The sequence below is a fragment of the Panicum hallii genome, chromosome 6 (genome assembly GCF_002211085.1).
Source record: "Panicum hallii strain FIL2 chromosome 6, PHallii_v3.1, whole genome shotgun sequence".
Classification (NCBI taxonomy): domain Eukaryota; kingdom Viridiplantae; phylum Streptophyta; class Magnoliopsida; order Poales; family Poaceae; genus Panicum; species Panicum hallii.
In genome coordinates this window covers 19,771,080-19,783,858 of record NC_038047.1, presented here as the reverse complement: position 1 = coordinate 19,783,858, position 12,779 = coordinate 19,771,080, and the positions used below count along the sequence as shown (strand labels likewise).

The 12,779-nt window shown below is 43.6% G+C and overlaps 1 protein-coding gene across 1 annotated transcript; it reads right to left on the bottom strand.

Moving 5' to 3' along the window:
- Positions 1–461: 461 nt before the first annotated feature.
- Positions 462–5,081, bottom strand: LOC112897450 (pentatricopeptide repeat-containing protein At4g19440, chloroplastic-like). The gene is made up of 4 exons (XM_025965742.1): positions 2,202–5,081; positions 1,774–1,873; positions 1,051–1,279; positions 462–930 (listed from the first exon to the last, which is right to left on the bottom strand). Exon 1 carries the CDS (start codon positions 4,887–4,889, stop codon positions 2,487–2,489), a length of 2,403 nt encoding a protein of 800 aa, XP_025821527.1. The 5' UTR covers positions 4,890–5,081; the 3' UTR covers positions 462–930; positions 1,051–1,279; positions 1,774–1,873; positions 2,202–2,486.
- Between the last annotated feature and the right edge of the window lie 7,698 nt (positions 5,082–12,779).

Sequence of the window (12,779 nt, the reverse complement as noted above, 5' to 3'; positions counted from 1 at the left end):
AGAACGTTTGCGAAGGGTATTACATACACCCAGTTCCCGATTTTGTCACAACTAACTTTCAGTTTGTAAGTGTGGTATATATTCCAGTTCCAACCTTTTCTTTAGTTCATCATCAACTATTTCACAACATTTCCGTGTGACATACTAAGCCTGACATGGACATATTGTTGGTTAAGCATCTTGGATAAAAAATAGAAACACCAAAATGCTGCAATCAGCACTGCACAAGCAAGAACCAAATAAACTTCTCCAACATCAAAGTGCCACACACTAACCCTAATTCTCAACATTCTAAGTTCTTACTACGACATTGTACTGATATGCAACTCTACAATTTACCGACCAGAAAGACTAACTATAAGCTGTGATGCTACCATGCTGAAGATGGTCAGCCAACATGGCCTACAAAAATTACAACATTGGATGGTCAATATAAGAGTGAAGGTAGAAAGAATTCTGGATTTGGAGAGATTTAATTATTTCTTCTTGATGCATAATGAATGAATAACTGGATACATCTTGTCCCTTTTATAGGGATTGTTTGACTTTACCTCTAAGAAACACATTCTATCTCTACTTATCTTCATATCGAATCTCTATAAAGAAGTAAACTCGACTAACAAGGAAACCATCGTTATCCCTAGCTGTCAACTGAAACTAATTTGGCAGGACAACAGACAAAAAAATCGGTTGCTAAAGTAGCACATGAATAGTCACATCGTACTACAGTGCCAACCAGTGCTGCCCACACCAAGGCTCAGATTGGTTGAGGTTGGAGGATTAGATGTTGACAGGAGTAGTTGCTACTTAACCGTGGTCCCTGCAGTGAAAGTTAATATCACAATAATTCTAATGGCTTTATGCCAGCTGAACTATCTCTTTGCTATGGCTTCTTCACAGGCAATCTTTAGTAATCCGTTAGGGTATTTCCTGCATGAATTTGAATAAGATTGGTGTTACTTAATTACCTATAGTAAGCAATTGGAACATAGTTACTTCATGATTGAACAATTAAAATTTAAAATATGTTGATGTCCTATCAAAACTTACAGTTACAGAAATCTTTAAGAAGATTTGCAGTCCACCAGAACTAAGATGCTCCCAAATATCAACAGAAGCAAATACCAGAAATCGGACACTTGGTTTCAGTAGCAAACATGAACTGATGTTTCTGCAGCTCAGCTAAGAGCTGGCCTCTTTAATGCTACCATAACAAGTGGCCCATGCTGTACTCCAAGTTCACGAATTAAATATATTATAGATCGACCAATCTCAAAACCTGATAATGCACACAATAAATATATATTAGCTTTCTTTTTACTTGTCATCACTGTGCTATTATAAGCATCATAAGTTTTCCTCAAACAACGGATTACCAAAAGATATATGCTAATGAGACAACAGCAAGTTCATTTGTTCTCCAAAGGCATATCAAGTTGCTGGTAACAAGACGATGCACATGAACAGGTAGTAAACCCGATATGCTATGCAAAGTTTGAAAATGAGAATGGCTGCACAATAGGAAAATAAAAATAGCAGAACAAGTTTGTACCAGTCAAGTGAAAGGAGCTTTCATGTAAGTATGGCAAACAAGTGCAACAGTCCTATAAATGCTGTTACTTTAATCAGTACAGGTTGAATAGATAATAAGAATCATGTTAGCTGTTTATACAGATGAGAGTATAAGACTACAGACATAGTGCAGAGCAATGAAAATGGAATACAGTTGCTTTTTTAACAGTAGTCTTATATGGAACGAAACAACTCCCTTACGTTTTGATCACCTGCACCTAGCATTTTTATTGAATTGTCATCCTTTCATGGATCAACTGTACACTGGTCTCTGTTATTGTTTTGGTCCACCAATGTTGTCCTGTATAAATGGGTCCCAATAAGCAAACTAGATAAAATACTGTTAAGACTGAATGCTTGTTTTACTTCTACCCTTGTCAGGCACAAAAGGATTTCCCCCGACAAAAAAATATTTCAATATTTTCTCAAGCTACACCAATAAAACAATTACTTACCAAGAAAAGATTTAGCATGTTTAAGTTACTCACTAGCATGAACAACAAACATGACAAGCTTATTCAGCAGAAAGATAGTTTGTCTTTCATAAAACCAAAATTTATTAATTCAGGGTTGATCTAGATAAGAAATATATAAACAAATAAATAATTAAAAGATAAGAGTGTACATACCAAATAAACCTAAAGTGCATTTTGTGGCTGCCCTTGGATGGCTCTCCAGTATGGTGGTTGGCCATGCATACTACCACTTTTAAACCTATACAACCTACTGCATCTGTTGGACTGTCCTCGACGGTAAAAGGTTGACAACCATGAGTAGCGTGTTTGATAGATGCACAAGCCATACAACCAAAGGCAAGGTGGTAGCCCACATATTCTCCCAAGTTCCTCCTATTTCATGCTTGGACAACACGTGTCTCAAAAATCAGTCATGCCCAATGGAACCTTGGTTACACATCATTCAGCACTGGAAGTGGCTTCTTTTTGGCACCAAAGTGTAGTTCTTCCGTTAACCAATGGATTGTATGAACAATAATCCTGTTTCAAAACTCTTGAGGGCATTTCAGCAGGCATTTCTATTGCCTTATCCAATGAATCCGTCTCACAAAACCCTGAAATTATTGTATTGTAGGAAACACTATCAGGAACAATGCCTGAGCTCACCATCTCATCAAAAAGCTTGGACGCTTCTTCACTATTGCCAGATTTGCAATAGGCAAACATCAGAGTGGTATAAGTCAACTTATTTGGTGGTATATCCCTTGAACTCATCTCCCTAAAGTAGATAAGAGCTTCATCAATTTTTCCTATTTTGCATAAACCTTGAATCATAATTGTATAGCCAATTACTCCAAGCTCAATGTTCTTTACAATACATTGTGCAAAAATGGCCTTGGCCTTTTCAACAAGACCAGAATGACACATCCAATGCATAAGACTGCCATATGTTACAGCAGTTGGTTGTATGCCATTAGATTTCATAGTGCCAAGAACACCAATTGCATCAGAAATATTACCATTCCTACAGTGACCACCAATAAGAGCATTATATATTACCACATTTGGTTTTAACCCAACTTTCACCAATTCATTCAAATATTCCTTTGCCTTCTGAATATCTTTTGCTTTACAATAACCATCTATTATGGTGCCATATGTCACAATATCTGGCTTAAGGCCCTCACTTTTCATTTGATCCAACAGGTGAAGGGCCTCTTCCATTTTACCCAAATTGCAATAAGCGCATAGGAAAGTATTAAACGTGAAAAGATCAGGCTTAAACCCTCTTTTGATCATGTCATCACGAAGTTGTATCGCTTCCTCCATTTTACTGTCTTTGCAGCAACCTTGAATCATTATGTTATATGTGATGCAATCCAATTCAACCCCGTTTTCCACCATGGCCCTTAGAACCTTAGTGGCTTCTTCCATGTTATTTCCTTCACAAAGCCCATGAATCAACGCATTGGATGTTGCAATATTGATACCTAAACCTTTTTCCAGCATTTTGAACCAAATTTCAGCCGCTTCTAAGTGTTTCCCTCTTTTGCAAAGCTCCTGGGTACAAGCTGTCAGCAAAGCATCATTTGGTTTCATAAATCTGGCAACCATTTCTCTTATAAGCCTTAGCACCGAGTCCAATCTTCCAGTTCTTTGAAGAAGCCATGCGACCACAGTATTGAACAAGCCACAATGAACTGTCATCCCAGACAACAACATCTCATCCAATATCTGCTCAGCACGCTCCATCTCCCCTTCCTTGCATAGAGCTTTTGCAATCAAGTTGAAAGTCACTGCTGTAGGCTTCATCCCCTTTGAGACCATTTCATCAAACAGCCTAAGCGCCTCCGAGCAATGCCCTTTCCTACAATGCCAACCAATTAGCTCATTGTAAATAACCTCATTGGGGGTGATCCCAAAACCTTCCATCTCCTGTAACACTGCTCCAACCTCCCCAAACCGGTCACCCCTTGCAAGACCATTGATCAGGATGCCAAACGTGACCACGCTTGGCCTCACCCTGCCTTCGACCATCCTCCCCTTCAACTGAAAGGCCTCCTCCACCCTCCCGCTCTTGCACAGTGCATCCATTAGCACATTGTAAGTCACCACAGTTGGCTGCAGCCCAGCTCGCCGCAACTCCGCAAGCATCACAAAAGCGGCATCAACCTCTCCAGCCCTGCAGAGTGCCTTTATCATCGCCGTGTACGTGTACTCATCAGGGGCGACAGTCTTGCCATCCCGCATTTCGTCGAACACCAGGCTGGCAGCGTCAAGTTGGCCAGCACAGCCCAAGGCTTCGACAAGAATATTGCAGGTCTTGATGGAGGGCGGGGCGCCACGCGTGGAGAGCACGCGGAAGGCGTCGGTGGCACGTAACAGGGATCCGGGGGCGGGCGAGTTGAGGCAGGCGTGGACGAGGAGGTCCGAGGTGGCAGTGCAGGCGACGTCGGCCACAGCCGCCGCGGCCATGGGGAGAGGGTGGAAGCGGATGAGGCGCGACAGGAGGCGGCGCGCGGAGGGGAGCGCGGCGCGATCGGCGACGAGCGAGGGGAGGAGGAGCGCCGAGACGCGAGGGGTGAGGAGGTCCTCGCCTGTACGGGAGGCACATGCAGGGGAGTCGGAGAGGACATGTTGGACGAGGCGTAGGGCGAAGGCGGCGGGGAGCGGCGCCGGGAGGGACGAGAGGGCGGAGGCGAGGCTGCGGCTGCCGAGGCGGCGGAGCATAACGGCGAGCTCTCGCTTCGCATCGGGCGAGGGCGCCGCGGCGAGCGCGCCGGTGAGCTCTGCGGCGGCGTCGCCGGCGGATGAGAGGTGGCGGCGGCGGAGTTGGGGGGGAAGGCGCGGTGGTGGTTTCATGGTGTGATGCGGACGGTGGGCGGCGACGGCCCAGAGAAATTAAGGGGGGATCCAATGGAGGGTAATGATTGCGCGCACGGGAAGACGGACGGAGCAGATTGGATCGGGGACCGGACGGGCGGTAGGCTGGGAAGAGGGCCGCGTCGGAAGCTCGTGAGGTCGCGGGGACTTAAGACGGATCCGAAATTTTTGTTTTTTTTTCTTTGCGAGGAGACGGGTCCGAACTTCCGTAGTTAGGTTTACGCTTGCGCATCGAGAATAGAAAAGGCATAGCTTGATTAAAAGCTTGATCTTTGGCTATTTTGCAAAAAAGCTCTCCAATTTTTTAAAAATCATAACTAAACCCAGCTCGTCCGGCCACGTTCGTATAATTTCCACTTAGAACCTCAAACTAATATTTATTTTGACACAAGGAAGGCAAAGTTTGATAATGCTATCGTGTTTTAACCCTGCACTTTTACATTAACCCCTTCCCGCAGCTCCGAACCGTAACACCCTCTCCCCTCCCTGTCCTGCTCCCCGCCGCCACCCTCTCTCTCCCTCTCTGCTCTCTGCCTCCCTGCCGCCGCCTCCCCTTCCATTCTCCCTCTCCGCATGCCTCCGCTGCCCATCCCGCCGTCGCTCCTCTTAATGAGGACATCACCACCAACGATACATCCACACCTACACCAGCATCTACTTCGCCAACACCACTTGGTCCTATCACTCGCGCTCGTACTCGTCGACTTACCCATCAAGTAAGTTCATACTTAACCTCAGATTCATTATATTTAGACAATAGAGACACGTGCACTCTTATTTTACTCAGGAATAATGGAGTGGATAAAAAGGGGAGAGGCATCGTGTAGACTGGATTCGGACTGCAGGATAGACATGACTTGTGACGGCCGCCACGACTTCATCCGGACTCCATTTTGGGCATTCAAGTACTTCCTGGAAAGTTTATCAAATCTAATTTCCAACGGATCCGGAATCACCTCCGTATCTATTCGGAGTCAACCGCAATCGTCGATTTACTACAGAGTTCTTTTCAGCCCACGGTGCTGCGTCACCCTATTTTGGCCTAATGGGGCGTGTATTAAGTTGAGTCTAATTCGGACGCGTCCTAGGGTTGCGATACGATCCCAGCACCCTTGTGGTCATTCTCCCATTTCCTTATACCCCTTAACCGCCGCCAAGAACACTAGAGGGTTTTTGTTAGATGCAAGCTTAGCTTTTGCTACTTCCTTATAGGCGCGCGTGCTAAACCAGCCGCCCGTCTATTTGTTTTCGAAACCCCACCATATTTGAGATTCAGTTTGAAACCTTCAATTACATCTCGTATTTTTAGTACTTTTTCTACTTGTTCTTGCTAGTTCTTCGATTGCTTGCAGGATGAGTGCCCTTGTGGCCGGGGTGTCGCGCTCCACAAGATCGCGGCAGCCATAGGAGGTGGTGTATCGATTGCTAAGGCGCAGTGTCCGTGGAAGGCTGTAGTCGGGCCATGAACGTCGTCTCCTCCATCAATCGAGTTATCCCACGCCTCTCCTCGAAAGATCAGAAACCAACCCTAGCGGGTTCACATCACCTCCTGCTCTCCGCCGCCGTCGCCCCTCTCCCTAACCCCGCCTCCTCCTCTCTCTCTATACCTCGGCTACGCCTCCTCTCTCTCTCTCTCTCTCTCTCTCTCTCTCTCTCTCTCTCTCTCTCTCTCTCTCCCACGCCTTCTTCCCAGCAGCGCCCCTCCCCATCACTCACCCCTCCGCGCCTCATGGGCCGGCGTGGATCCGGCGGGCCGATAGTTGCTACGCCGCACACGCAAGTAGGAGCAGTAGCAGCGGGGGTCCCGCGTGGGCGCAGGAGCAGAGCGGCCCCACAAACGCAAGAGCAGAGGTCGTGCGGCGTGGTCGTGCAGCAGCAGCGCAGCATAGGCTAGGAGGCGGGTGCGACGCAGGTGTATAGGAGGAGGACCAGCGGCACAACGCGGATCAGGTAGCTGACAAGCGTCGAGGTCCATCTCCGGCACCTTGATAGAACCCGCTAGGGTATGTTCCCGATTTTCGATAGGAGCTGGGGATAACTCGATTTGGTGGTGGATTCGATGTTGGCTGCCGACTACAACCCCTACAAGGCTGCGCCTTAGCAACACGTACACCGTCTCCGATTGTGATGTTCTTGCTGTGCCAAGAACACCTTTGAACCTGCTAGTAACCGAGAACAAGCAACAACAAGATGAACAAGCAAATAACTCACGAAAATCAAGCCAAAGGCTGAAACTGAATCATGAGTTGGGGTCTTGAATCAAGCAAACGGGTGGTCTAATCGACATACGCGCTCACCAGGAAGTAGCTGAAGCTAAACTTACAATAAAACAAAACCCAACCTTCTCCTGGCTGCTGGAGCGTGTATTTATACATGGGAGATAGCCATGAGGCGTGGGAGGGTGGAAACCCTAACATAGAATGGCCCCCTAGTGGGCTTCACTTGATATAAGGCTATCAGCCCAAGACTGGAGGTCTGAATTTCTCTCTATAGTTTCTGGGCGACTCTGATGGAATCTGACAGTGTTTCTTATTCCATCTGAAAGTAGGCTTCAAGGGCTTTTATTTACCTTTATATCCCTACTTTTTGTGGCAAAAGTGTTTGTGGTAACTTGCTCATTTGTATTTCTTTGTTCATAGAATCTGTTTTTGAGGTTCCCCTAAAAAAGAAAAAAAGAAAATAAAAAAGAAGAAGAGCAAAAAAAAGGAAAGAAAAGAAAGGGGCCGATTTATTGCGTTTGCTTTTCCCTTCTATTCTAGGTGGTGCTTTGTGACTTCCTTTGTGTCTAGGCTTGCGTCTCTAGCACAGTCTAGGCTAGGACCAGCATAGAACCACTGTTGAACGATTATTCAGCTTGTTTTTTGACTAACGTGATGCTAGTACTTCCTTGTTCCAGCCCACCTGCAGCTCCACATATTCAACTATAGCTATACAAGTCTTATTGCTGCAGCACCGATACACTTCATTCCATGGTTGTGGACTTGTTGGTTGCCATCCCCTCCTAGCAGCAAGGTAAGAATTGGTAAGAGTTTTTGCAACAGGTTGAGAGTGAGCGCCTTGCAGTAGCTATTAGTTGTAGAAATTTTACTATTTCACTTGTTTTCTTGTTGTCCTTATTTTTCTCACCATGGCAGGCTCTAAGGAGAAGGATCATAGCTTACAGCAGTATTCATGTACTAGGGGAATCATACGACATTTTGAAAGGCAAGTGAAGCTGCACATAGAGGGACTTGATAATGATATGCAGGTGACAAATGACAAGATTGGACAATTGGAGGCCACTAATATTGCCACTAACACCAAGCTTACGGGACTGGAGACAACGGTCGGCAATATTGACAAGAGTCTCGCTGCTCTTTTGCGGCGTTTTGATGAGCTCCATGCGAAGACCAACAAGCAGCGTGATGATTGGGAGGATGAATATATTGCTGATACTGAACAAGATGAACGAGACGCTCGCCATCGCTGACGGCTACATACTAATCATAGAGGTATGGGTGGTTTTCGCCGATGTGAGGTACACAACAATGATAATGCTTTCAGCAAGATTAAATTTAAGATACCTTCTTTTGATGGTACATATGATCCTGATGCATACATTACTTGGAAAATTGCTATTGATCAAAAGTTTGCATGCCATGATTTTTCTAAGAATGCACGTGTTAGGGCTGCTACTAGTGAGTTCACTGATTTTGCTTCTATTTGGTGGATAGAACATAGCAAGAAAAATACTGATAACATGCCACAAACTTAGGATGCTTTGAAACGGGTCATGCAGGATAGATTTGGTCCTTCTTATTATGCACGTGATCTGTTACATAAGTTACAACAATTGAGACAGGCACTAAAAGTATAGAGAATATTATCAAGAATTGCAAATGGGTATGCTACGTTGTAATTTAATGGAGGGTGAGGAACCTGCTATGGCTAGATTTTTGGGAGCGTTAAATCGAGAAATTCAGGATATTCTTGCTTATTATACTAATGTAACCTGTTTGTTTTATCTTGCTTGTAAAGCTGAAAGGGAAGTGCAGGGACGATGTGCTAGTATCAGACCTAATGTTTCTGCAGGTAAATCTACATCATGGCAGCCACGAATGAATACTTCTATAGGCGGACGTGCACCTACACTAACTCCTTCACCGAGTCGTGCAGCAGCACCTTTTCCATCCAGCGACAAGCCACGTACTTCTCCCACCACTTCAGCAACTAAGACTGTCGAGAAGCCAGCCGCTAGTGCTTCCTCGGTTGCATCCACGGGTAGAACAAGAGATGTCCAGTATCATCGTTGCAAGAGCTTTGGGCACGTGTAGCGTGACTGTCCTAGCAAGTGTGTTTTGGTGGTCAAAAATGATGGTCCGTATTCCTCCGCTAGTGATTTTTATGAAGATACACTTGCTTTGTTTGCTGCTGATCATGCAGGTGACAAGGGAACACCAGAAGAGCATATTGATGCAGGTGACATTGAATACTACGAGTGTCTCATTGTGCAGTGTGTGCTTTGTGCACAAACCAAGTGTGTCATTAAAGAGCGTTCCTGTCGTATGATTTTTGATGGAGGTAGCTGCAACAATTTGGCTAGCAGCGATATGATGGAGAAGCTTGCACTCAGCACCAAATCACACCCACATCCGTATCACATTCAATGGCTAAACAATAGTGGTAAGGTAAAGGTAATGAGGCTGGTGCGCATTAATTTTGCAATCGGATCATATCATGATGTTGTTGAATGTGATGTTGTGCCTATGCAAGCTTGTCATATTCTGCTAGGTAGACCTTGGCAATTTGATACGGGTTGTGTGCATCATGGTAGATCAAATCAGTTTTCGCTCTTGCACCATGATAAGAAAATTGTGTTGCTTCCTATGACTCCTGAAGCTATTGTGCATGATGATATTGTTAGAGCTGCTAAAGCTAAAAGAGAGAACAATAAAATTGTCAAGTCGGTTGCTAATAAGAAAGATGAGATAAGATTGAAAGGAATTTGCTTGCTTGCTACTAAATCTGATATTAATGAATTGAGTGATGCCACTTCTGTTGCCTATACTTTGGTGTGCAAAGATGATTTGATTTCCATTCACGATATGCAGCACTCTTTGCACCCTGCTATTGCTAATATTTTGTAGGAGTATTCTGGTGTGTTTTCAAGTGAAATACCAGCGGGGCTGCCACCAATACGAGGGATTGAGCACCAAATTGATCTAATTCTAGATGCATTTTTGTCCAACCGTGCGCCGTACAGGACCAATCGTTGCCCAACCGTGCATCATTGCCCAAACGAAAGAGATTCAGCGATAAGTGCAAGAACTACTCCACAAAGGTTATGTACATGAGTCCCTTAGTCCTTGTGCTGTTTTGGTTATTTTAGTGCCCAAGAAAGATGGAACATGGCGTATGCGCGTTCATTGTAGAGCTATGAATAATATTACAATTCGATATCAACATCCTATTCCACATTTGGATCATATGCTTGATGAATTAGTGGTGCTGTTGTGTTTACCAAAGTTGATTGCGTAGTGGGTACCACCAGATTCGTATGAAATTGGCAGATGAATGGAAAACTGCTTTCAAAACTAAGTTCGGGCTATATGAGTGGCTAGTCATGCCTTTTGGGTTAACTAATGCACCTAGTACTTTTATGAGATTAATGAACGAGGTTCTGCGTGCTTTCGTTGGAAAATTTATTGTTGTCTAATTTGATGATATATTGATTTACAACAAATTCATGGAGGAACATTTTGATCATTTACATGCTATTTTTAATGCTTTATGCGATGCACATTTATTTGGTAATCTTGAGAAGTGCACATTTTGCACAGATCGAGTATCTTTTCTTGGCTATATCGTTACTCCATAGGGAATTGAAGTTGATCAAGATAAGGTGAAAGCTATTTAGGGATGGCCTGTACCAAAGACCATCACACAGGTGCGGAGTTTTCTAGGAGTTGCTTGGTTCTGTCATTGCTTTGTGAAGGATTTCAGCACTATTGCTGCACCATTGAATGCACTTACGAAGAAGGGTTGCCTTTTGCTTGGGGCACCACATAAGAGAATGCGTTCACCATGTTGAAAGATAAGTTGACACATGCACCTCTCCTCCAACTTTAAGATTTTAATAAGACCTTTGAGCTTGAATGTGATGCTAGTGGGATTGGTTTGGGTGGTGTTTTGTTACACGATGGTAAACCTATTGCATATTTTAGTGAGAAATTGAGCGGACATGTTCTGAATTATTCTACTTATGATAAGGAATTGTGTGCTCTTGTGCGCACATTAGAATCATGGTAGCATTATTTGTGGTCCAAAGAGTTTGTTATACATTCAGATCATGAGTCTTTGAAGCATATTCGTAGTCAAGGAAAACTGAACCATAGACATGCTAAGTGGGTTGAATTTATTGAATCTTTTCCTTATGTCATCAAACACAAGAAAGGGAAAGAGAATATTATTGTTGATGCTTTGTCTAGGCGATATACTTTGTTGACACAATTTGATTGCAAGATTTTTGGTTTGGACATAATTAAAACACAATATATAAATTATGCTGATTTCAAGGATGTCTTGCTGCATTATAAGGATGGAAAAGCATGGAACAAATTCGTCGTTAGTGATGGGTTTGTGTTTAGAGCTAACAAGCTATGCATTCTAACTAGCTCCGTTCATTTGGTGTAGTTATAGGAAGCGCATGGAGGTGGCTTGATGGGGCATTTTGGAGCAAAGAAGACAGAGGATGTACTTGCTGGTCATTTCTTTTGGCCAAAGATGAGAAGAGATGTGGAGCGATTTGTTGCGCTGCACTATATGCCAAAAAGCTAAGTCACGATTAAATCCGCATAGTTTGTATATGCCTTTACCAGTTCCTAGTGCTCCTTGGGAGGATATTTTTATGGATTTCGTGTTGGGATTGCCTAGAACTAGGAAGGGACGTGATAGCGTTTTTGTGGTTGTGGATATATTTTCTAAGATGGCACACTTTATATCATGTTATAAAACTGATGATGCTACACATGTTACTGATTTGTTCTTTTGGAAAATTGTTCGTTTGCATGGTGTGCCAAACACAATTGTTTCTGATCGTGATGCTAAATTTTTTAGCCACTTTTGGAGAACTTTATGGGAAAAATTGGAAACTAAGCTTCTATTTTCTACCACTTTTCATCCCCAAACTGATGGTCAAACTGAAGTTGTTAATAAAACCTTGTCTGCCATGTTAAGGGCTGTTTTAAAGAAGAATATTCAGTTGTGGGAAGAATGTTTGCCTCATGTTGAGTTTGCTTATAATCGTTCCATGCATTCTACTACAAAGATGTACCCATTTAAGATTGTTTATAGCTTGTTACCTCGTGCTCCTATTGATTTAATGTCTTTGCCCAATTCTAAAAAATTGAACTTTAATGGTAAGCAACATGCTGAACTGATGTTAAAACTGAATGAAACAACTAAAGAAAACATAGAGCGCATGAATTCTAAGTATAAGCTTGCTGGTGATAAAGGTACAAAGCAATTGATTTTTGAACTTGGTGAATTGATTTGGTTACACTTGAGAAAGGATAAGTTTCCTGCTTTAAGAAAGTCTAAATTGATATCTCGGGCTGATGGACCGTTTAAAGTGCTAGAGCGAATTAATGATAATGCATACAAGCTAGACCTCCCATATTTAACATTGCAGATTTGAAGCCATATTTGGGAGAGGATGATGAGCTTGAGTTGAGGACAACTCAAATGCAAGAAGGCGAGGATGATGAGGATATCACCACCAACAATACATCCACACCTACACCAGCATCTACTTTGCCAACACCACTTGGTCCTATTACTCACGCTTTTGCTCGTTGACTTACCCATCTAGTAAGTTCACTCTTAAGCTCA

Coding starts and splice junctions, on each gene's coding strand:
- LOC112897450 (XM_025965742.1), bottom strand. CDS start 4,889: ATGAAACCACCACCGCGCCTTCCCCCCCAACTCCGCCGCCGCCACCTC.